General features: G+C 40.6%; 2 protein-coding genes across 2 annotated transcripts; one reads left to right on the top strand and one right to left on the bottom strand.

Moving 5' to 3' along the window:
* The first annotated feature begins 1,431 nt into the window (after positions 1-1,431).
* LOC132145104 (zinc finger protein ZFP2-like) lies at positions 1,432-8,314 on the top strand. Its single transcript, XM_059555874.1, has 3 exons — positions 1,432-2,667; positions 4,049-4,248; positions 7,994-8,314. The coding sequence occupies exons 1-3, from the start codon at positions 1,539-1,541 to the stop codon at positions 8,312-8,314; spliced, it is 1,650 nt and encodes a 549-aa protein (XP_059411857.1). The 5' UTR covers positions 1,432-1,538.
* A 7,850-nt stretch (positions 8,315-16,164) lies between these two features.
* Positions 16,165-18,994, bottom strand: LOC132145170 (uncharacterized). Its single transcript, XM_059556002.1, has 4 exons — positions 18,986-18,994; positions 18,789-18,856; positions 16,574-17,583; positions 16,165-16,449 (listed from the first exon to the last, which is right to left on the bottom strand). Exons 1-4 carry the CDS (start codon positions 18,992-18,994, stop codon positions 16,202-16,204), a joined length of 1,335 nt encoding a protein of 444 aa, XP_059411985.1. The 3' UTR covers positions 16,165-16,201.
* Positions 18,995-25,564: the final 6,570 nt, after the last annotated feature.

Below are 25,564 nucleotides of genomic sequence, written 5' to 3' on the forward strand. Positions count from 1 at the left end.
CTCACCTGTTGTCTCTTGAAGAGCGTTTTGTAGCTCAAAAGCCATAACGGCTACAGAGGAGACACTAACGATCACCCTTCTGAGTGCTAAAATGATAAATGGGACACCCAAAGTTCTTGTGAACTTAAGACCGCAAATGCACATGAAGTGGTCCATTTGAGAAAGACCATCGCCATCTTGGCAGCACGTCACTCCCGGATCATCGAAAATGGGCAAAGAGGAGGGAGTTGGTTGCTGAAACCACGTCCACCAAGATCGATGGCAGTGTCAGCAGCGGCAATCCACCTGTCACTCAAGTGGCCACACCCTTACTTTTGCAGAACATTAAGGCTTAATATAATTTAAACTGATGAGTTATAAAAAAAAAATCACCCCCTCACAGTTGTCATGAAAGGCAAAATTTGCTATATAGACCAAAATTACTATTTTATACTAGGCTGTACACAACTTCTTTGTTGGCTTGGGAGTGGAAGGTTGCAACTTGGTCTCAACACCAAATAGTTAAGATCCAGTCCCGGATGTCAGAAAATATCCAATTTGTTTGGTATCTGAACAAATAGTCAGTAGGGTTGTCGATAACCAAAACCCATTAAAGGGGTAGTAGTTCACCGAAAAATGAAAATTATGTCATTAATGACTCACTCTCATGTCGTTCCAAACCCGTAAGACCTCCGTTCATCTTTGGAACACAGTTTAAGATATTTTAGATTTAGTCCGAGAGCTCTCAGTCCCTCCATTGAAAATGTGTGTACGGTCTACTGTCCATGTCCAGAAAGGTAAGAAAAACATCATCAAAGTAGTCCATGTGACATCAGAGGGTCAGTTAGAATATTTTGAAGCATCGAAAATACATTGTGGTCCAAAAATAGCAAAAACTACGACTTTATTCATCATTGTCTTCTCTTCCAGGTCTGAACGGAGGTCTCAGGGGTTTGGAACGACATGAGGGTGAGTCATTAATGACATAATTTTGATTTTTGGGTGAACTATCCCTTTAACATCAAGTCTTGTCTCTTGCCATCAACTGTCCTCTTGCCGTCAAGCCTCCTATCAACCAAGAAGTTGACCGAGTAAAGCCAGAAAAGAGACTAAGCAAGAGAGATAGTGTGACGATGATAAAAAGGACCAGAGTTTATTGAAAAATCTTAGTTGTGTGTGTTTCAATCCTCACACTTCATCTGACCAGCACACATCCAACTATAAACAACCCATAAACCTTGAGTTTGCGTAAACATTACATTTTATCTCTTATTCATTCAGACAAAACAGTTAATGAAACCTAATCATAAGATTAAGCAAACAAACTAAACAAATTTTGCAATGCAATGGTCTACTTTTCGCTGTTATAGCAGGGTTTGATTTTATGTCCTGTCACTTTTTTGTAGTTAATGTCAAATGTACAGTTTTTTCTTTTCTTTTTTCATGGTTGATTGAAGGTAATGAGGAGAGAGAAGAAGTGAGTGAATCTGAGGAGAAGAAACCTTACAAGTGTTCACACTGTGGCAAGAGATTCAGTCGGTCATCAAGTCTGAAACTACATGAGAGGATTCACACTGGAGAGAAACCGCACACATGTGATCAGTGCGGAAAAGAGTTTCACGATAAAAGCAAACCTTACATCACACATGAGAGTTCATACTGGAGAGAAACCATTCACTTGTGATCAGTGCGGGAAGAGTTTCTCACACTCATCAACTCTTAAGTTACACATGAACATCCACACTAGAGAGAAACTGTACACATGTGATCAGTGTGACAAAAAATGTTTGAGGGCTTCAGAACTGAAGAGACACCTGAGAGTTCATACAAAGGAGAAACCACATTCATGTCATTTGTGTGGAAAGAGTTTTTCGTGTCCAGAACATTTAAAATGGCATCAGAAAATACATGCTGCTGTGAGAGATTACATGTGCTTTGAGTGTGAAAAGACTTTTACTACAGCGGGCCGTTTAAAACTGCATGAGAGGATTCACACTGGAGAGAAACCTTACAAGTGTTCACACTGTGACAAGAGATTCAGTCGGTCAGGACACCTGAAAACACATGAGAGGATTCACACTGGAGAGAAACCTTACAATTGTTCACACTGTGACGAGAGATTTAATCAGTCAGGAGACCTGAAAACACATGAGATGATCCACACTGGAGAGAAACCTTACAAGTGTTCACACTGTGACAAGAAATTCAGTGTGTCATCAAGTCTGAAACTACATGAGAGGATTCACACTGGAGAGAAACCTTACAAGTGTTCACACTGTGACAAGAGATTCAGTCGGTCAGGACACCTGAAAACACATGAGATGACCCACACTGGAGAGAAACCTTACAAGTGTTCACACTGTGACAAGAAATTCAGTGTGTCATCAAGTCTGAAACTACATGAGAGGATCCACACTGGAGAGAAACTGCACACATGTGATCAATGCGGGAAGAGTTTCACGATAAAAGCAAACCTTACATCACACATGAGAGTTCATACTGGAGAGAAACCATTCACTTGTGATCAGTGCGGAAAGAGTTTCTCACAATCAGCAAACCTTCAGCTACACATGAACATCCACACTAGAGAGAAGCTGTATACATGTGATCAGTGTGACAAAAAATGTTTGAGTGCTCCAGAACTGAAGAGACACCTGAGAGTTAATACAAAGGAGAAACCACATTCATGTAATTTGTGTGGAAAGAGATTTTCATGTCCAGAACATTTAAAATTGCATCAGAAAATACATGCTGCTGTGAGAGATTACATGTGCTTTGAATGTGAAAAGACTTTTACTACAGCGGGCCGTTTAAAACTGCATGAGAAGATTCACACTAGAGAGAAACCTTACAAGTGTTCACACTGTGACAAGAGATTCAGTCGGTCAGGACACCTGAAAACACATGAGATGATTCACACTGGAGAGAAACCGTATCTCTGTATTAAACAGCAGAGGCCTCTAGAGGCCTCTAGCCTCTAGTCTCTAGATGCTTTCCCGCAGCATCATCAAGGACTGCACTCACCCTGCTCATCACCTGTTTGCCTCACTGCCATCTGGCAGACACTTACGATCCATCTGATCATGGACAACCAGACTGAAGAATAGCTTTTATCTTCAAGCCATCAGACTGCTTAACAGCCAACTATCCTTCATCTAAAACCGGAATACATGCTGCCTTTAAGTTTATTATTTATTGTACTTGCACTGCAACTTTTAATAGTTTTTTCTTGTAGCTCTGCGATATTCTACAAATACATTTTGGACACTGCTCTGCCCCAATATTCTATATTAGTATCTCAGGACTAGTTAAATCTCTTAACAATGTCTACCCCTATTGTATCGGTTACTGCCACTTATTTTTATTTACTGCTCTGTCTGTGTTTATTGTTCTGTCTATAGTGACTTAAGTCACTCAATATCTCCATAACATCCATGTACGTTTATATCTGTGTATGTTAAATTTTTTTTATGTGTGGGCCTGTTATTGTCCTTGTAGTCTGAGCCTTGTCACAATCATTTCAATGCCCAGTTTTCCCAGTGTTACCTATGCAAATTATAAATAAATGACTCTTGACCTCTTGACTTTCGCCATCGATTGATCCATGCCTGTCTCTGGATAACTTTTCTGCTGTGCCTGTGCTAAAGCTGTTGTTGCTGTCGACCCATCCCTGTTTTATGACTCCTTGTCAGTAAAGGCGGCCACAAGACATTCAAGAATGCTTATCGCTACTCTGTTGATTAAACTCGCTTGTGTTATGGTGGCCGCTGCGACAGCAGAGCACATTCATGGTATGTAACTGCTGCCATTCTTGAATCAAGTCAAGTCACAGCTGCTCTTCCTGAGTCAAGTCACTGCTGATCGTCCTGAGTCATATCACATCACAGTTGATTTTCCAGAGGCTTGTGTCATTTGACATCCCATTTAATCATCTTAAGTCATGTTACAGTTGGTCATCCAGAGTCTTGTCACGTCACAGCTGATCTTCCAGGTCCTGGGCACATCTCAGCTGATATTGAGGGGTTTGGTCATGTCACAGCTGATCTTCCAAAGTCTCGTCACTTTACAGTTGATCGTCCAGACTCTCGTAATGACCCAGCTGATCTTATCTCCCAGAGTCATGTCACGTCCCAGTTGATCATTCAGAGTCACTTCACATCACAGCTGATCATCCAGTTTCGTCTTGACACAACTGATCATCCAGAGTCACGTCACGTTACAGCTGATGTCCAGAGTCTCGACACATCACAGTTGATCGTCCAGAGTCATGTGACTTTACCGTGTTATTCCTGCTTCCTGATGGCCTTGCTTATGTTTGTGATCGTAGCTCCATGTTGCTTTGTTTTCAATAGAATCTTACTATCACTCTCTGTTGTTTAAAGTAGTAAAATATAACTTAATACCCACCATATTTCTGATATTATATATCAATCTAATCTGATTAATTTGATCGTTCACTTTTATTTGAAATCCGTGACTGCGGTGCACCTGTATTAGCGTTTTCATTCGTGCCTATCGCTGTTTTCTTTTCTCCTCTCCTCTCTCTCGCTACTCTCTCTCTCTCCAGTTTTTTTACAAGTTCATCAAAAAACTGTGGTAAGAATATTTCATCAAGCACGGTGAGTAATGGCTTCTCCTGCTATTGTTATTTGCACCTCTTGCCACATCTCTGTCGCTGATGAGGGATTCACATGTGATAAATGCAGGGAAATAGTTAGGCTGACAGAGAATATTTCAGAATTAAAGACACACATCCAAACTTTAATTGAGGACAGTAGGAATGTTAGGGCTCTAGATACGGCTTTGGATGCGTCTAGCTCAGGGATTCCTGTACATTGTTCGGTTCCGGCAGAGCCCCTGCAGCAGGGCAACTGGGTGACGGTGAGGCAGCGTACTCGTGGGTCAAAACACCGCTCTTCTGTTCCAATCAAAACATTAAACAGGTTCTCCCCACTCAGTGATGCACCCAATGAGAAACCTGATGAAAGTGCTCTAGTTATTGGTGATTCTATTGTACGGAACGTGAATATAGAGACACCAGCCCCCATAGTCAAATGTTTACCAGTAGCCAAAGCGCCTGACATCTTGGCAAATTTAAAAGTGCTGGCTAATGCTAAACGTAAACACAGTAAGATAGTTGTTCATGCCGACGCTAATGATTTTCGACTTCGCCAGTCAGAGATCACAAAAAAAAAACATTAAAAGAGGTGTGTGAACTTGCAACCACAATGTCAGGCACTGTAATATACTCTGGTCCCCTCCCTGCTTACCGTGGTGACGAGATGCATAGCAGATTGTCATCACTCAATGGCTGGATGTCTAAGTGGTGCCTGCAGAATAACAAAGGTTTCATAGACAATTGGACAAGCTTTGTGGCAGACCTGACCTGTTGAAAAGAGTTGGTCTTCATCCCTCCTGGGGTGGTGCCGCTTTTCTCTCTTGAAATATGGCACATAGTCTTAGAGTTTGTACTTGACTTACTGGGGCCCAGGTCAGGAAGCAGACAGACTGGCTAAACCGACCGTCTGCTAGCTGCCTCACGTCACAGAGGTCAGCTAATTCTCAGCACATAGAGACTCTTTCACCTAGATATCACACTATAGACACTGTGTCTGCTCCCCGAACTAGAAAATACACAAAAATGTCCAAACCAATGTAAGAGTAACAATTTAATTGAGGTTCAACAAATAAAAAACGATGGAATATTGACAAACAAATGATAAAGCTTGGCTTATTGAATATCAGGTGCCTTTCTACGAAAGCACTTTTTTGTAAATATGATCACTGATCATAATCTAGATGTGCTCAGTTTGACAGAGGAAAATAGCAGTAGCCATGGTCAGCTGACTGAATCAAGTACGCTGCTGTTTGCAGATTTACTGGACTTGCGTCGTCGCGGACATCACACTCCCGAGTCGAATGCACAAAGTCCGCACTACCGAGAATGCACGTCCAAAAACAGCGTACTTTGTATTGAGAAATGCGCGCAGACCTACGTCACCAGTCTATTGACGTATTCTAACAGAAACTATGGACTCTCTCTTTTCTAGCATTTTAAATACAGTTGCTCCTTTACGCTTAAGGAAGGTTAAGGAAACCAGTCTGACACCATGGTATAATGAGCACACTCGCACCCTAAAGAGAGCAGCTCGAAAAATGGAGCACAGCTGGAGGAAAACAAAACTAGAGGTATTTCGTATTGCTTGGCAGGAAAGTAACCTATCCTACAGAAAAACATTAAAAACTGCTAGATCTCTTTTAGAAGAAAACAAACATAACCCCAGGTATTTATTCAATAAAGTGGCTAAAAAAAAGAATCAACAAGTGTTGACATTTCCCAATATCACAGCAGTAATGAATTTATGAACTACTTTACATGTAAAATCGATACTATTAGAGATAAAATTGCTACCATTCAGCCGTCAGCTACAGTATCACATCAGACAGTGCACTATAGACCCCCTGAGGAACAGTTTCAATCATTCTCTACTATAGGAGAGGAAGAATTGTATAAACTTGTCTAAACCAACAACATGTATGTTAGACCCTATACCATATAAGCTCCTAAAAGAGGTGCTTCCAGAAGTCATAGATCCTCTTCTGAGTATTATTAATTCCTCATTGTCATTAGGATATGTCCCCAAAACCTTCAAACTGGCTGCTATTAAGCCTCTCATCAAAAAAACACAACTTGAACCCAAAGAACTAGTTAATTATAGACTGATCTCGAATCTCCCTTTTCTGTCCAAGATACTAGAAAAGGTAGTATCCTCACAATTATATTCCTTCTTAGAGAAAAATGGTATCTTTGAAGATTTCCCATCAGGATTTAGACCGTATCATAGTACTGAGACTCAGTACTTAGTGTTACAAATGATCTGCTCTTATCATCTGATCGTGGGTGTATCTCTCTATTAGTTTTATTGGATCTTAGTGCTGCGTTTGACACAATTGACCACAACATTCTTTTGCACAGACTAGAACACTTTGTTGGCATCAGTGGAAGTGCATTAGCATGGTTTAAATCGTACTTATATGACTACCATCAATTCGTAGCAGTGAATGAAGAGGTATCATATCAATCACAAGTGCAGTATGAATTCAGTACTAGGGCCGTTACTCTTCACGCTTTACATATTACCCTTGGTAAATATCAGCAGGAAACATGGTGTTAGCTTTCACTGTTATACTGATGATACTCAGCTATATATTTCTTCGCGACCCAGTGAAACACACCAATATGAAAAACTAATGGAATGCATAGTTGATATAAAAAACTGGATGACGAGTAATTTCTTACTGCTAAATTCTGAAAAAACAGAGGTGTTGATTATAGGACCTAAAAACTCTGCTTGTAATAACCTTGAACGCTGTCTAAGACTTGATGGTTGCTCTGTCAATTCTTCGTCATCAGTTAGGAACTTAGGTGTGCTATTTGATCGCAATCTTTCCTTAGAAAGCCACGTTTCTAGCATTTGTAAAACTGCATTTTTCCATCTCAAAAATATTTCTAAATTACGGCCTATGCTTTCAATGTAAAATGCAGAAATGTTAATCCATGCATTTATGACCTCAAGGTTAGATTATTGTAATGCTTTATTGGGTGGTTTTTCTGCACGCTTAGTAAACAAACTACAGCTAGTCCAAAATGCAGCAGCAAGAGTTCTTACTAGAACCAGGAAGTATGACCATATTAGCCCGGCAGGGGCGCTGGACTGGGGGTGAAACCAGTACTGATTACCAGGGCCCCAAAGGAAGAGAGGGCCCTTGAAAAGTCTGAAATATATATTTTCAAGGGGAGGGGGGCCCATTAGGACTGCTTATGCATAGGGCCCGGGATCTTGTGCAGCACCCCTGTAGCCCGGTCCTGTCAACACTGCACTGGCTCCCTATTAAACAGCATATATATTTTAAAATCTTGCTTATTACTTATAAAGCCCTGAATGGTTTAGCACCTCAGTATTTAAATGAGCTCCTGTTACATTACAATCCTTCACGTCTCGTCATGTCAAAGCTGGTCATCCAGAGACTCATCACATCACAGCTGATCATCCAGCGTCACGTCAGGTCACAGCTGATTGTCCAGAGTCACATAACGTCCCAGTTGATCCTCCAGAGTCACGTCTCAGCTGATCTTCCAGAGCCTCGTACGACAACTGATCGTCCAGAGGCACGTAATGTCCCAGTTGATCATCCAGAGTCACTTCAGGTCACAGCTGATCATCCAGAGTCTCGTAATGTCCCAGCTGGTCATCCAGACTCACGTAATGTCACAGTTGATCGTCCAGAGTCACTTCAGGTCGCAGCTGACATCCAGAGTCACGTAACATTCTAGCTGATATTATCCAGAGATGATGGCGCACAGTATGATTTATCCAGAGGTGGCGGCGGATGCTGCAAAACTTCCCGTGGCAGAAAAAAAATCTGAAGTGAAGTGACATACAGCCAAGTATGGTGACCCATACACAGAATTCATGCTCTGCATTTAACCCATCCAAAGTGCACAAACACACACAGCAATGAACACACACACACACACACACACAGTGAAAACACACCCAGAGCAGTGGGCATCATTTATGCTGCGGCACCCGGGGAGTAGTTGGGGGTTCGGTGCCTTGCTCAAGGGCACCTAAGTCGTGGATTTGCTGGCCCGAGACTGGAACCCACAGCCCTAGAGATAGTAGTCAAACTCTCTAACCATTAGGCCACGACTTCCCCATCCTGAAGAGGTCATGGAGACGGTCATTGAATCTCCTGTCAAAACTATCTCAGCCTTAGAAGCCAATCATGGACTCTCAGCCCTGCCCATTACAGTCACAAAGACCACCTTAGAACTCTTAGTCTGTTCTGTTATGGCCACGGAGGCCAATTATGAGCTATTGTCCTGTCCCAACATGGCCGCAAAGGCTGTTTGTGAATATTGTTGTTACTCAGCCAGTGTTTTTGGGTCTGGTTGACCCATTGCAGTTTTGGATTTTTAATTTAAAACAATCAAATATTAAATGTTAAAATACTCAACAAATGTTTAATTCATCCCAATTTCAAGCAATATAAACGCATATATATAATAGAATATTCTGAAGCTCCCTGCAACTTTAAATCAAAGCTGTAAAATCAAACAAAGCACGAGCCTTGCAACACAAAGCAAGTTTGATTTTTAATTCTACGTGGCATTGATTCAACGAGGTGCTGAAAGTATTCTTTAGAAATGTTGGCCCATATTGATAGGATAGCATCTTGCAGTTGATGGAGATTTGTGGGATGCACATCCAGGGCATGAAGCTCCCATTCCACCACATCCCAAAGATGCTCTATTGGGTTGAGATCTGGTGACTGTGGGGGCCATTTTAGTACAGTGAACTCATTGCCATGTTCAAGAAACCAATTTGAAATGATTCGAGCTTTGTGACATGGTGCATTATCCTGCTGGAAGTAGCCATCAGAGGATGGGTACATGGTGGTCATATACTTGACTAACTGGGGCCCAGGTCAGGAAGCAGACAGACTGGCTAAACCGACCGTCTGCTAGCTGCCTCCCGTCACAGAGGTCAGTTAATTCTCAGCACATAGAGACTTTTTCACCTAGATATCACACTATAGAGACTGTGTCTGTTCCCCGAACTAGAAAAAACAAAAAACGTCCAAACCAGGTTAAGATTAACAATTTAATTGAGGTTCAACAAATAAAAAACAGAAGCAATATGGATAAACAAATGATAAAGCTTGGCTTATTGAATATCAGATCCCTTTCTACGAAAACACTTTTTGTAAATAATATGATCACTGATCATAATATAGATGTACTCTGTTTGACAGAAACCTGGCTAAAACCTGATGATTACATTATTTTAAATGAGTCCACCCCCCAAGATTACTGTTATAAACATGAGCCACGTCTAAAAGGCAAAGGTGGAGGTGTTGCTTCAATTTATAACAACGTTTTCAGGATTTCTCAGAGGGCAGGCTACAAGTATAACTCGTTTGAAGTAATGGTACTTCATATAACATTATCCAAAGAAACAAATGTTAATGATAAATCCCCTGTTATGTTTGTACTGGCTACTGTATACAGGCCACCAGGGCACCATACAGACTTTATTAAAGAGTTTGGTGATTTTACATCTGAGTTAGTTCTGGCTGCAGATAAAGTTTTAATAGTTGGTGATTTTAATATCCATGTTGATAATGAAAACGATGCATTGGGATCAGCATTTATAGACATTCTGAACTCTATTGGTGTTAGACAACACGTTTCAGGACCTACTCATTGTCGAAATCATACTCTAGATTTAATACTGTCACATGGAATTGATGTTGATGGTGTTGAAATTATTCAGCCAAGTGATGATATCTCAGATCATTATTTAGTTCTTTGCAAAATTCATATAGCCAAAATTGTAAATTCTACTTCTTGTTACAAGTATGGAAGAACCATCATTTCTAACACAAAAGACTGCTTTTTAAGTTATCTTCCTGATGTATCCAAATTCCTTAGCATATCCAAAACCTCAGAACAACTTGATGATGTAACAGAAACTATGGACTCTCTCTTTTCTAGCACTTTAAATAAAGTTGCTCCTTTACGCTTAAGGAAGGTTAAGGAAAACAGTTTGACACCATGGTATAATGAGCATACTCGCACCCTAAAGAGAGCAGCCCGAAAAATGGAGCGCAGCTGGAGGAAAACAAAACTAGAGGTATTTCGTATTGCTTGGCGGGAAAGTAACATATCCTACAGAAAAGCATTAAAAACTGCTAGATCCGATTACTTTTCTTCTCTTTTAGAAGAAAACAAACATAACCCCAGGTATTTATTCAATACAGTGGCTAAATTAACGAAAAATAAAGCCTCAACAAGTGTTGACATTTCCCAACACCACAGCAGTAATGACTTTATGAACTACTTTACTTCTAAAATCGATACTATTAGAGATAAAATTGCAACCATTCAGCCGTCAGCTACAGTATCACATCAGACAGTGCACTATAGACCCCCTGAGGAACAGTTCCACTCATTCTCTACCATAGGAGAGGAAGAATTGTATAAACTTGTTAAATCATCTAAACCAACAACATGTATGTTAGACCCTATACCATCTAAGCTCCTGAAAGAGGTGCTTCCAGAAGTCATAGATCCTCTTCTGACTATTATTAATTCCTCATTGTCATTAGGACATGTCCCCAAAACCTTCAAACTGGCTGTTATTAAGCCTCTCATCAAAAAACCACAACTTGACCCCAAAGAACTAGTTAATTATAGACCAATCTCGAATCTCCCTTTTCTGTCCAAGATACTAGAAAAGGTGGTATCCACACAATTATATTCCTTCTTAGAGAAAAATGGTATATGTGAGGATTTCCAGTCAGGATTTAGACCGTATCATAGTACTGAGACTGCTCTTCTTAGAGTTACAAATGATCTGCTCTTATCATCTGATCGTGGGTGTATCTCTCTATTAGTTTTATTGGATCTTAGTGCTGCGTTTGACACAATTGACCACAACATTCTTTTGCATAGACTTGAATACTTTGTTGGCATCAGTGGAAGTGCATTAGCATGGTTTAAATCGTACTTATATGACCGCCATCAGTTCGTAGCAGTGAATGAAGATGTATCCTATCGATCACAAGTGCAGTATGGAGTACCTCAAGGCTCAGTACTAGGGCCGCTACTCTTCACGCTTTATATGTTACCCTTGGGAGATATCATCAGGAAACATGGTGTTAGCTTTCACTGTTATGCTGATGATACTCAGCTCTATATTTCTTCGCAGCCCGGTGAAACACACCAATTTGAAAAACTAATGGATTGCATAGTCGATATAAAAAACTGGATGACGAGTAATTTCTTACTGCTAAATTCTGAAAAAACAGAGGTGTTAATTATAGGACCTAAAAACTCTGCTTGTAATAACCTAGAACATTGTCTAAGACTTGATGGTTGCTCTGTCAATTCTTCGTCATCAGTTAGGAACCTAGGTGTGCTACTTGATCGCAATCTTTCCTTAGAAAGCCACTTTTCTAGCATTTGTAAAACTGCATTTTTCCATCTCAAAAATATATCTAAATTACGGCCTATGCTCTCAATGTCAAATGCAGAAATGTTAATCCATGCATTTATGACCTCAAGGTTAGATTATTGTAATGCTTTATTGGGTGGTTGTTCTGCACGCTTAGTAAACAAACTACAGCTAGTCCAAAATGCAGCAGCAAGAGTTCTTACTAGAACCAGGAAGTATGACCATATTAGCCCGGTCCTGTCAACACTGCACTGGCTCCCTATCAAGCATCGCATAGATTTTAAAATATTGCTTATTACTTATAAAGCCCTGAATGGTTTAGCACCTCAGTATTTGAATGAGCTCCTTTTACATTATAATCCTCTACGTCCGCTACGTTCTCAAAACTCAGGCAATTTGATAATACCTAGAATATCAAAATCAACTGCAGGCGGCAGATCCTTTTCCTATTTGGCGCCCAAACTCTGGAATAACCTACCTAACATTGTTCGGGAGGCAGACACACTCTTGCAGTTTAAATCTAGATTAAAGACCCATCTCTTTAACCTGGCATACACATAACATACTAATATGCTTTTATTATCCAAATCCGCTAAAGGATTTTTAGGCTGCATTAATTAGGTAAACCGGAACCGGAAACACTTCCCATAACAACCTATGTACTTGCTACATCATTAGAAGAATGGCATCTACGCTAATATTTGTCTGTTTCTCTCTTGTTCCGAGGTCACCGTGGCCACCAGATCCAGTCTGTGTCCAGATCAGAGGGTCACTGCAGTCACCCGGATCCAGTACGTATCCAGACCAGATGCTGGATCAGCACCTAGAAAGGACCTCTACATCCCTGAAAGACAGCGGAGACCAGGACAACTAGAGCCCCAGATACAGATCCCCTGTAAAGACCTTGTCTCAGAGGAGCACCAGGACAAGACCACAGGAAACAGATGATTCTTCTGCACAATCTGACTTTGCTGCAGCCTGGAATTGAACTACTGGTTTCGTCTGGTCAGAGGAGAACTGGCCCCCCAACTGAGCCTGGTTTCTCCCAAGGTTTTTTTCTCCATTCTGTCACCGATGGAGTTTCGGTTCCTTGCCGCTGTCGCCTCTGGCTTGCTTAGTTGGGGACACTTCATCTACAGCGATATCGTTGACTTGATTGCAAATAAATGGACAGACACTATTTAACTGAACAGAGATGACATAACTGAATCCAATGATGAACTGCCTTTAACTATCATCTTTGCATTATTGACACTGTTTTCCTAATGAATGTTGTTCAGTTGCTTTGACGCAATGTATTTTGTTTAAAGCGCTATATAAATAAAGGTGACATTGACATTGACATTGACATAAAGGGATGGACATGGTCAGAAACAATGCTCAGGTAGGCCGTGGCATTTAAACTATGCCCAAATTGGCACTGAGGGGCCTAAAGTGTGCCAAGAAAACATCCCCCACATCATTACACCACCACCAGCAGCCTGCACAGTGGTAACAAGGCATGATAGATCCATGTTCTCATTCTGTTTACGCCAAATTCTGACTCTACCATCTGAATGTCTCAACAGAAATCATCAGAGACTCATCAGACCAGGCAACATTTTTCCAGTCTTCAACTGTCCAATTTTGGTGAGCTTGTTCAAATTGTAGCCTCTTTTTCCTATTTGTAGTGGAGATGAGTGGTACCCGGTGGGATCTTCTGCTGTTGTAGCCCATCTGCCTCAAGGTTGTGTGTGTTGTGGCTTCACAAATGCTTTGCTGCATACCTCGGTTGTAACGAGTGGTTATTTCAGTCAAAGTTGCTCTTCTATCAGCTTGAATCAGTCGGCCCATTCTCCTCTGACCTCTAGCATCAACAAGGCATTTTCACCCACAGGACTGCCGCATACTGGATGTTTTTCCCTTTTCACAGCATTCTTTGTAAACCCTAGAAATGGTTGTGCGTGAAAATCCCAGTAACTGAGCAGATTGTGAAATACTCAGACCGGCCCGTCTGGCACCAACAACCATGCCACGCTCAAAATAGCTTAAATCACCTTTCTTTCCCATTCTGACATTCAGTTTGGAGTTCAGGAGATTGTCTTGACCAGGACCAGACCCCAAAATGCATTGAAGCAACTGCCATGTGATTGGTTGATTAGATAATTGCATTAATGAGAAATTGAACAGGTGTTCCTAATAATTATTTAGGTGAGTGTATATAGTGATAGAGACTTGAACATGTAAGGTCAGATTTATTTTTTTTAAATCGTGCAATCTATTGATACCACAGATTATTTATATAACATGATCTGTATACATTAATATTTATTTAAAATAAATGATTTATAATAACTGTTAAACTAAAATTGCTTGTAATAGATAAATAATAATAATAATAATAATAATAATATGAATCATAATAATTATCTAAACCTAAAATGGCTCAGTAACTATCATTAAAGCCAGAACCTTTTTTTTAGCATTAGTGATGAATAAATAAACTGGGGGAGTAACTTTGTGTCATGTGTCACTCTTCTTACATCTGTTAGTCATGGAGTGTAAGTTACTATGGCAATGAATGCCGCTAAAAGCCAAGCCACTTACATGGTACCTAAAACCCAGGATTGGTGCAAACTAGGGCTTGAAAACGAAAAAAAATTCAATCAGTTCACTCCGAGCAGAATCGATATTCTCTCGCTCTCTCTCTCTCTCTCTCTATATATATATATATATATATATATATATATATATATATATATATATATATACGCTGTAAGGATGAAAGAACATGAGATACTTTGATCTCCTGAGAAACAAACAATACAAACATACACGAGCATCTTCGAGACACTCCACAGAGTGGAGGAGCAGGAGACCTCCTTCCCTTCTGTCCATTTGTTTCATTTTAAATCCCTTCACCCATTCTTCCTTCTACTCAATCTGCTCAAAATGATTACATGAAAATGTCAATGCAAGTGAATTAATACTCATGTCTAGTATCGTTGGAAATGTCTCAGTGCAACTGGTACAATGGTCTCAATCTAACAAAGGTAGATTAGAAGATAATACAGATCCGAAGAGTCAGGAGATATCTTGATTACTGTGATGGGAGTGTCCTTTCCCAGGGTCTTCCATGTGAATTACCCTCTATTCTCTTTGGGTCGTAAAACCACCCAGGCTTGGGACCTGAGTTAATGCAAATTCCAATGGTTAGTTCCTGTCTCCATCTCGGGGGATGTTTGTCTTGGTCTGAGGTATTGTTAGCAGAGTAACTCACGCAGACAACAGGATTACTGTTTCACATCAACCAGTTTTGTTCAGACTGGCGCACTTTTATTTAAACAGAAACATGTGCATTCATTCAGTCACTGATTAGGTCACATGACATACACTCTGCAACATGATTGCCTGGTTCAAGGAAAATAAATAAAAGGTAAACAAACCAAATATAAATGAGGGCTTCAGACGAAGAACCATATAAGTCCATATTTTCAATTTTTGAAGAATACATTTTTTTTTAATTTGGACTCTGAATATTATATTACTTTTTTTTTTTTAATTGAAGATAGACAACAAAAGCTTCCCAATTCTAATGAGATAGGATTTTTTAGTATCAATCTTAAAAATAAAAAGTTAGAGTAATTTACATTTCTGGAATGTGGAAGAACAGTATATGTCCAGTTAATGTGGAATAACAGTATAAGTCCAATTAATCATATCAATTTAAACCACTGGAGATTTAATTCTTTTATCTTAGTTTTAATACAGTAACAGAACCTTAAAGAAAATATTAAGCATTTATTTCTTTCAATTTCTTTTATTTTTTGCCAACGTAAATCACAGAACAAAAACGCGGACAATACGGTACGAACAATGAACAATACATAGGCCTACTTATAGTACAGAAAATAAACGTCAGTACAAACAAACCGTACATACTTACAATAAACAACACATACAAACAATAAACAGTAATAACGGTAAACAATACATATTTACAATACAGACATACATCATCTTCATTCCATGCTCGTTCCATATGCTAGTTTACCATATATGTCTTCCTTTTTTTGGTTCTAAATAAAATAAAATAAATACCTATATATTACTATTATACAACATAAGATAAGGCATACAAGATAAGCTACAGCTACTTTTATGATTCATTTCACACAATATATCCCACCTTTCCCTGCACATGACCTACACATACCAGGCTACTCTTCACATTCTAGTGTCCCATAAAATGCTTGGGCCTCCGCTGGCATGTAGGCTAGCATTTTCATAAGGTCACGGTGCTTCTCCTTCTTGATGGGCAGAGGGTCCTCGTAAGCACGAGCATACGTGGTGGAAAACAAGGGAGCTGGAGGTGGTTGATTCTTCCTCTGTTTGGTGATCAGCCAATGCTTCCATCCCTCGTAGAGGCTGTGGCTCCCTTTTGTGTGGACACACCATGGATCAGTAGCTGAAATCATGATTCAACAAGAAATTCAATAAAGATTCTTCCTTCACGCACATATCCCCAACACTGTTAATCTCAGAAAACCAGTTTAGTTTTAGTCTAGTTCTTTAGTTCTTTAGTTTTTTACCTGTCACTTTCAACCACATCATGGATGTGATTAGGAAGCCAGGTGGATGCTTTAATGTTGCATCAGGGAGCTGCCTGAAGTCCGCACATTTCATCTCAATTACTTTAAATGGATGCAGCTGCCTGGCTCCACGGATCATCTCGGCGACATCGCTGGGGGTGTGGAGTGTGGACACCTTACGCCTCTTGTCCAGCGTGGCAAATGAACGGTCACAGGGAAGGAAGGAGTGACCAGACACCATGAACTTCTGCTCTATCTGACTGAAGAACCCTCTAGATACGAGTAGGGCCATGAGGTTTAGGACTCGCCAGTTGTTGTTCTGCCCACAGCATCGGTCACTATAGATGATGAGCTTCCGTTCCTTTGCCTGGACTAGGGGAGCGAAAGAGGTTTCTGCCCACTTCAAAAGACAGCTTGCCACCTCGATGGAACCTCTGTGAGCGATGCCCTCATGCCAGAGGCACATTGTAGGAGGTTTGTCAATGCCCATCTCCTGGATACAGAGGTTGTAGTTGGCCAGCTGCCGTTGATAGTACACGTTGGAGTGTGTCAGGTTTGGCGTGAACACTACCCCCTGCATGTCGATGCAAATGACATGGCAGTCATCATTGGTTTTGGCCCACTCTGTGTCAGCCTGCAACTGGGTGTACGTTTTTTTGGCTTTCCGGTGGTGAAGCTCACTCTCGGCTGCGATCTTCAACCTTTCTCCATCTGTTGTAGCAGCTACTAATTTTGAGAACAGGGCGTCACATTTTGCACAAGTATCACTTCTTGGCTGCCCAAAACTGAGGTTTTGCTGCTTGAAGATGTCCCTATAGAGCCAGAACTTTGCAGTGGATGCTGGATTGTTTTCCTTGTATAGGCGGAACATGCGGAGCAGGTTTAAATCAGGGCTCAGGTACTCCCTCTCCACATCTCCCTTCATCCGTGAGTAGTGGTTCAGTTGGCGTGGGAAGCTCAGGATGTGCTCTCTTATCCCCTCTCTCACTGCAGGATGAATGCTATGAGGCCTAAAAAATAAACAACACAACTCATGAACAAGGGAAATATAATAAACTGGTCTGTTTTGCACAATTGCATTGTTTCTGTGACAATAAAATTTAATACAATTGTAAACTTTTCTCTAAACTATAGGATTTTGTTTTTCACAAACAATCATTAAAGGGATACTTCAGGATTTAGCATTTAGCTTTGTATTAGTAGAAAACCAGTATAGTATTTTCGAATTACCATGCTTTCCTCCCTCATATCCCCCTGAGATGAGAGATTTATGTATTTTTTGTCTGGAAAAAATCCTCAGATGATGCAAAAATTGTCATTGTTTACATGCACACCTTTTGTTTCAATCTAACTGAATTCATTCTGATTGGTGAATCTAAATGTTATGTTTACATGAACGCTAAACATGTGATTGATTGATGTGTGCGTTTTAGCATTGCTAAGAAAATTCCCGCTCCTCCGTGAGAGACACGAGACCGGTGCGTCTCACAGGTGTTGCTCACCAGTAATCACGCCACCGGCCTCGCGCCGTTCTCCCGCGGCCCTCAGTCTCGTCCTGCTCGCCACAGTAAACACAGTGAATGGCAACTGTAGAACGCAAAAGCGAATCCTGGACATTTTGGCCGATCTCGAAATCCTGGGATCATACATTACATTTGCATAGCACTTTACCTCTGATATCGATCTCAAAGTGCAAGAATATGTTTCCTGACTGGGCAACAACAGTGAGCTGAATCCTAACCATTACAGTTTGTGCATGCTGGCGTTATAGGGTGGCAAGGCTCCCGACGCCCTATAATGCCAGCGTCCAGTGCACCATTAGATCAGGCAATGTTGTAGGGCAACTGATGCTGACATTGGTGCAGCTTTAAAAACTAACAGGACGAGAGCATGAGGTCCTTCAAGATTTTTTTTTTTTTACCTGTTCTTATGTTTTCCTCTGAAGTCCTCTAATGGAGACCTGACTACCTGCTCTGTCCCCTCAGACTGACTGCCTAACTTTTCTTGAATAACCTTTTCAAAGATAAGTAACTTTAAATAAATATGTTATGGACAATGTATCTAATTAAAATCATGCATGTAATAAAAAGTTAATAAATGGAAAAAGCTAGGCTGTATAAAACTTGCCTGTAGGCGACTGTTGGTCAGTTGAAAGACTGACATAAATGTGAGCTTACAAACAGCAAGTCTTTGGCCTCCTTGTTGCATATGGTACTTGAAGGTGTACTTCCTCTTTGTATTCTCAGTGTCGGGCCCACGTGGTCGTCTGCGACTCACCTTGTGCTAGAAGTAAAAAGACATATTGGGATGATCAGTGATCAGGCACATATGCAGTCTTAGTGAATTAAAGGCATACAGTATTATTCAATTCACTGGTTATTTCATGGGCCTACATTGTAATGCATTGCATACTGTTGACATGATATGGTCATGAATTGCTTAAGTTAGCATACCTGCTCTAAACCAGAGAGAATGATAGCCTGCTGCCTCCCATAAGAGACAGCATAAAACTCTGTGAAGAGCTGGAGTTTTCTTTGGTCTGTTAGGCTTGAACACTGCCTGGGACATGTCTCCTTGCACGCCTTTCCCTTAACAGAAACAAAGTCACATTAGCGTTTTTTTGTTTTTTTTTTGAGCTATAAAACACTAGAGCTATTAGCAGCTATTAAGGTTACTAGCTAGAATATATAACAGCTTACACAATCAATGCATTTTTTTTTTTTTTACCTTTTTTATTTATTTAATTTTTATTATTTATTAAATAACAAGTAACAAACATAGCATAGCATACAATATTACAAAAACAAAGTGTTGCATTCAATGGTAACAGGGATCCAAAAATTATATAAAAATATTTTAAACACGTCAATGACTTTTTTTTACCAATTTCAGTGAAGACATAAAGCAATCAAATTCTACTCTAAACATCTTAAAGATTGGGGATGAATTTACATATGTTTGTTTATGTATATAAAATTCTGCCAGCAGTCCTTATAACACAATCAATGAATGGTAAAAAAAAAAAACATTCAAGCCTAACATTAGACGCAGCTGGGCTGCACCTAAAGCGTTTCGATTCATTTCTCCGTGGTTATAAGGAGTAACTTAGAGACATGTTTAAAACGTCCCCTGAATCCTAATTTTCTCAGCTTTCATATCAACCCATTCATGACTTGAGCCTTTAAACAGAGTGAGCTATATGAATGAACTGTAGTAGACGACGCCCAGTAGCCTACACGCCCCTCTGACTGAAACCGCTAACTTTATGTAGATACTTTGTATACGGTTTTTCACTCACCTCTTTTGGTGGACATTTTCCTCGTTTTTGCTCTCCTCTCCGGTTCACATATGGTTTCCCAGCATCCCTCAAAGACTTCCTTGCTCTGTCCTTCCATTCATTCATGTTCGCTCTCCTTTTTTTACCGACGTTTCGTCTATTAATGTCCGCAGCGGACATGAAAGCAACCGGCATCTCCATTTTTCGTTAGTGGACATAAACGGTTTTTCCGCGTGAGACTATTTTAAAATTTTAAATTCAGAGTTTTGGTCGCGCGAACAGCCCCCAAAGTGATTCTGTATACAAAGTGGCACACATACATTGAAGTCACATGGTTATCTCAATTTTTGTTTTTTTGGACTTATACGGTTGTTCGTCGCATGTACTCAAATGAGAGCACAATATTTATAAATCTCAACACCCCCACTTGCTCTCACATTTCTATTTCAACATTTCCAGTTCATCATCTCAATACAAGTACAAAATTCATACACCAAACATAAATGAGTTAAATTTCATTAACTTGAGCTTTGTTGCTGGTTTTGTTAGCACATCTGCAACCATATCACCAGTTGGACAGTATTCCAGACTAATTCTGCCCTCCTTTATCACAGATCTCACAAAATGGTACTTAATGTCCACATGTTTACATCGTTGTCTATACACAGGATTTTTTGCTAAAGCAATGGCACCCTGATTGTCCTCATACACTCTCGATTCATATTTCTGACCACCAATGTTTTCTAACAATTGCTGTAGAAATAAACACTCCTGTACAGTCGCAGCTAAAGCCATATACTCTGCTTCACAAGTCGACAGAGCAACAGTAGGCTGTCTTTTGGTCTTCCATAAGACCAGTGGACCATTTTTGTTTAGGCTAATACAGTAACCTGTAGTACTCAGTCTATCAGTTACATCAGCTGACCAATTCGCGTCGCTGTACGCATGAATCAAGTTATCATTTTCACCTTTTTTGTAACACAGTTCTTTGTCTTGTGTCCCTTTTAAATATCTTAAAACATGCTTGACAGTGTTCCACTGTTCTGTGGTTGGTCTAGTAAAATACTGTGACAGTTTGCTCACTACAAAACTTAGGTCTGGTCTTGTGCATGTTGCCCGGTAGATTCAGCTACCTACAACCTCCCTGTATTTTCTGACATCACTCATTTCCACAGCATCATCAGTGTAGTTTAGTTTCTGTTCACATGGAGTTACTCTGGACTTACAATTCTGCATGTCAAATCTCTCAAGTATTTTCTTAATATACCTACATTGAGACATTGTAACACAATCAAAATCTTGTTCATAATCAATACCAAGGAAATGTGTTAATTTTCCCAACTCCTTCATTTTAAATTTTGCACTGAGTTTCTCTTTTACATGATTAAGCACATACATATTGTTGGCTGCAATAATCAAGTCATCAGCCCATATGATTATAAAAACTTTCTCAGTTTCTGTAACCTTCGTGTAAACACAATGATCAGCTGGGTTTTGAACAAACTTCATTTCACAAAGATACTCATGCAACATTCAGTTCCAGTTCCGGCCCGACTGTTTAAGTCCATACAGTGATTTTTTCAATTTATACACCAGTTTTGCATTACCTTGAGATTTGATCTCGTAACCCTCTGGCTGTTTCATATAAATGTCACACTCTATTGGCGCATGTAAGTATGCAGTGGTCACATCCATTTGATGAACAATCAAATTTTCCTGTACTGCCTTCTGTATCAACACTCTGATGCTTGTCATACTGGCAGTTGGAGAAAAAGTCTCATCATAGTTCACACCTCTCTCTTGAACTCTGTAACCTTTGGCAACATATCGCGCTTTGTATTTGTCTGTTCCATCACTATTTTTCTTAATAGCGTAGACCCATTTACCCCCCACTAATTCTTTACCTTCAGGTAGACTGGTCAGGGTAAAAGTTACACTTTCCTTTAATGACTTCATCTCTTCATTCATAGCCTTAACCCATTCATCTGCATTCACTGATGTTACTGCTTCTTTGTATGTCTGGGGTACATTACATACAAGTCTGTAACAATAATCAATGTTAGCTCCGTCACCATCCAAACCACAAACAATCACTTAAATATCCTGGCCTTTTCCTCTCTCTGGCAGGATTTCTCCCGGTTTCAGGTTTATGATCTTTTTGTGTTTGGTTTTCGCACATTTCTGGCTCTTTTTCTGTGACTGGTTCTTGAGAATTCTGCAGATTAATTTCAGAACCTTCTCTTTTCGATTCTCTAAGATTATTCCCAACCCCAAAATCGTCACAATCATCATCAATCGAAATCTCGTCTGCCTCAGCACTCATTTCAGGTAAAAACTTAACTAGTCCGCGCTTCTGTATTTTCCTGCTATCAGGATAGTAGATCATGTATGCTGGACTATTCTTGTCATATCCCACAAAAATGCCCTTCTCACATTTAGAGTTCAGCTTACTTTTCTCATGTTGATAAGCGTAACACGGAATACCAAACTTCTGCATTCTAGAAATGTTAGGTTGCCTGGCTGTTAACATGAAGTAAGCTGTCTGTTTAGTTCGGTTATTAAAACATCTGTTTCTAACTACAGCCGCAGTCTGGACTGCATAGGTCCACAATGTCTTTGGTAACCCACTTTCTATTAACATGCACCTAGCCATGTCAAATAAGGTTCTCCAGTTATGTTCCGCAGTGCCGTTTTGGTGTGGAGAGTATGGTGCAGAGGTCTCATGTCTAATACCGTTTCTACTCAATAATGCCTGGTACTCCCTTCCTGTGAACTCTGTCCCATTATCAGACCTGATGCATTTAACTCTGCCATATGGAGCCATATCAGCAAGAAATTTCTCTGTGGCGGTTATTGTGTCGCTCTTGTTTTTCAAAAAATATACCAACACAGCACTAGAATAATCAACTGTGAAAGATAATGCATATTTATGGCCATCTTTGGACATTGGGTCTATAGGTCCTGCTAAATCGGTATGTACCATTTCTAGAGCTGCTTTGGCTCTCGCATCTGGCTCTCGGTTTCTAGTCTCAATAAACTTGCCTTGTATGCAAATCTCACACGGTGGGGTTGGTTTGTCTGCTCTATTCTCAATGTTCATACCATCTACAACATTCTCGAGCTTAATTACATCCCCATAGTTGCAATGACCTAATATCTCATGCCATGTCTGCAAGTCATAACATTTTCTACATTGGTCATCACACTCGTTGTCTTTTGTGTGCAAATAGTACAGTTTATTATGCACGTGTATGGGGAATTCAGTACCGTCTTTATGTAGCAGAACGTTCTTCCCTTCTCTGAAGATCACGGTTGCTCCATTCGAGGTGGCTGCCTTCACAGAGAAGATGTCCTGTGGGTACGTGGGGATGTACAGCGCGTTCCTTAGCGTTGTCTTGAAACGTCGTCCAGTGCTGTCCACCAAACATACTGCCGCGTCTCCTATGTTCTTAGCGACTCTGTTGCACCTCGTGCCGTCAGCCAATTCCACACAGTGTGTGTCAGCCTGGAAACTGCTGTCAAACCACTGGAACTTTGCGATGTCTGTGATGATGTGTGAAGTTGCACCTGCATCCACCATTAGGCCCTTTCTTTCATCCTCATGCCTCCACATCTCAGCGTCGCTTGCCCGAAAAACATATTCTTTGTCACCCGGCTCCTCGGACACTTTTCTTGCGTTATCCCGTGGCTTTCTCCGTCTGCAGGTTGCATCGCGGTGAGTGGTATTTTTACATTGACTGCACCACTGTTTACGTTGGCATGTCCTTGCTTTATGGCCTTTGTGCCACACCGGTAACAGACAATGTCAGCACTTGCAGCTGCACAGTCAGCAAAAGTGGATTTTGTTCCAAACTGCGCTCTTGCTTTCATTACATTGTCCCCGGACGCAGTTGTCCGCATATTTTCAATGTCCTCATAACTTCGAAGTCTTGTCTTAAATTCGGCAAAAGTCATTTTAACATCACTCTGAGTAACATGGATAGTAAATGGCTTAAATGTCTCTGGAAGTCCTTTCAAAACCATTGCTGTCAAAAGTTCGTCACTCAGATTCTCACCTGCATTTCTCAAAGCAGTGATTGTAGTTTCAGCTCTGGTGACATATTCCGTAACACTCTCACTCGACAATTTTTGGAGTGAAGTTAGCTCTGTGTACAAGCTTATTACCCGGGGCTTCCCTTTGCCAGCATAATATCCACGTAAAATCTCCAGCGCCGCACGTCCGTCATCTGCTGCTTCTCTCATGACCAGCGACAGGCTTTTGTCATCCAGGAACTGTATCAGCTCAGCATAGGCTTCGGCGTTTTTCGTCTCGTCTTCCTCATCTTCGAAAGAAGGTTCATTCAAGATAGTCTCTTTCAGTCCTTGTAAACAAAGGTGACCCAAAGATTTCGTCTCCCATAACTCATAATTTTCCTCATCTCCGTCAAAGACAAGCCTTGACCAGCGGCTCGATGATACCGCTGCTTTTGTCTTTCTGCTCATGTTTGCAGCCTCATGTCATTTCTCTTACAAACTCGGGTACACGCAGTTAAGTTTTCGTTGCGACTTTTACCCAGCGACTTAACACCCGTATTCTGGGCCCATAACCTGTTAGCAGAGTAACTCACGCAGACAACAGGATTACTGTTTCACATCAACCAGTTTTGTTCAGACTGGCGCACTTTTATTTAAACAGAAACATGTGCATTCATTCAGTCACTGATTAGGTCACATGACATACACTCTGCAATATGATTGCCTGGTTCAAGGAAAATAAATAAAAGGTAAACAAACCAAATATAAATGAGAGCACAATATTTATAAATTTCAATAGGTATTTAAACGATTGCAGCAAGAGGATCAGGGCGATTCTGTAGCCAGAAAGTCCGTAGTGTGTTGTGTCTCTTGACTTCATACTATGTATTTTCTAAGGTCAGGTATGCATATTTTACTTTCAGATTCATCTTTGAGAATTTGATGTTTTGTATTGATATGATTTGATGTGTTTCAATTGGATATGTAATTGGCATAACACATATTTACCTGACTGATAATAAATTGTTACATTTGATTTTATTCTGTTTTACTTAGTAATTATTGATATCGGGTGTGTGTTCACAGTGTGTGTGTGTGTGTGTGTGCGTATTCACTGCTCCGGGTGTTTGTTCACAGTGTGTGTGTGTGTGTGTGTATTCACAGTGTGTGTGTGTGTGTGTGTGTGTATGTGTTCACAGTGTGTGTGTGTGTGTGTGTGTGTGTGTGTGTGCGCGTGTGTGTGTGCGTGTTCACTGCTCCGGGTGTTTTTTCACAGTGTGTGTGTGTGTGTGTTTTCACAGTGTGTGTGTGTGTGTGTTTTCACAGTGTGTGTGTGTGTGTTCACAGTGTGTGTATTCACAGTGTGTGCGTGTGTGTGTGTGTGTGTGTTCACAGTGTGTGTGTGTGTGTGTGTGTTCACAGTGTGTGTATTCACAGTGTGTGTGTGTGTGTGTGTGTGTGTGTGTGTGTGTGTGTTCACTGCTCCGGGTGTGACTGGAAAGTCAGTCTTCATCCGTTGACACAGTGTTTCCACTGCTTGACGATATGCTTTGTTGTGCTTCTTTCAAATCTTTCTCATTTCATGGTCAAGAGACCATCACAGTTCCATTCAGCCCAGCCACTTGAATCTGGTGCTGCTGTGCCATTTGTCAATAGGGGTGAAGCCAGGAGTCCAGATCAAAGTCCATTTTGGCACACCA

Source organism: Carassius carassius, chromosome 1 (genome assembly GCF_963082965.1).
Source record: "Carassius carassius chromosome 1, fCarCar2.1, whole genome shotgun sequence".
Classification (NCBI taxonomy): Eukaryota; Metazoa; Chordata; class Actinopteri; order Cypriniformes; family Cyprinidae; genus Carassius; species Carassius carassius.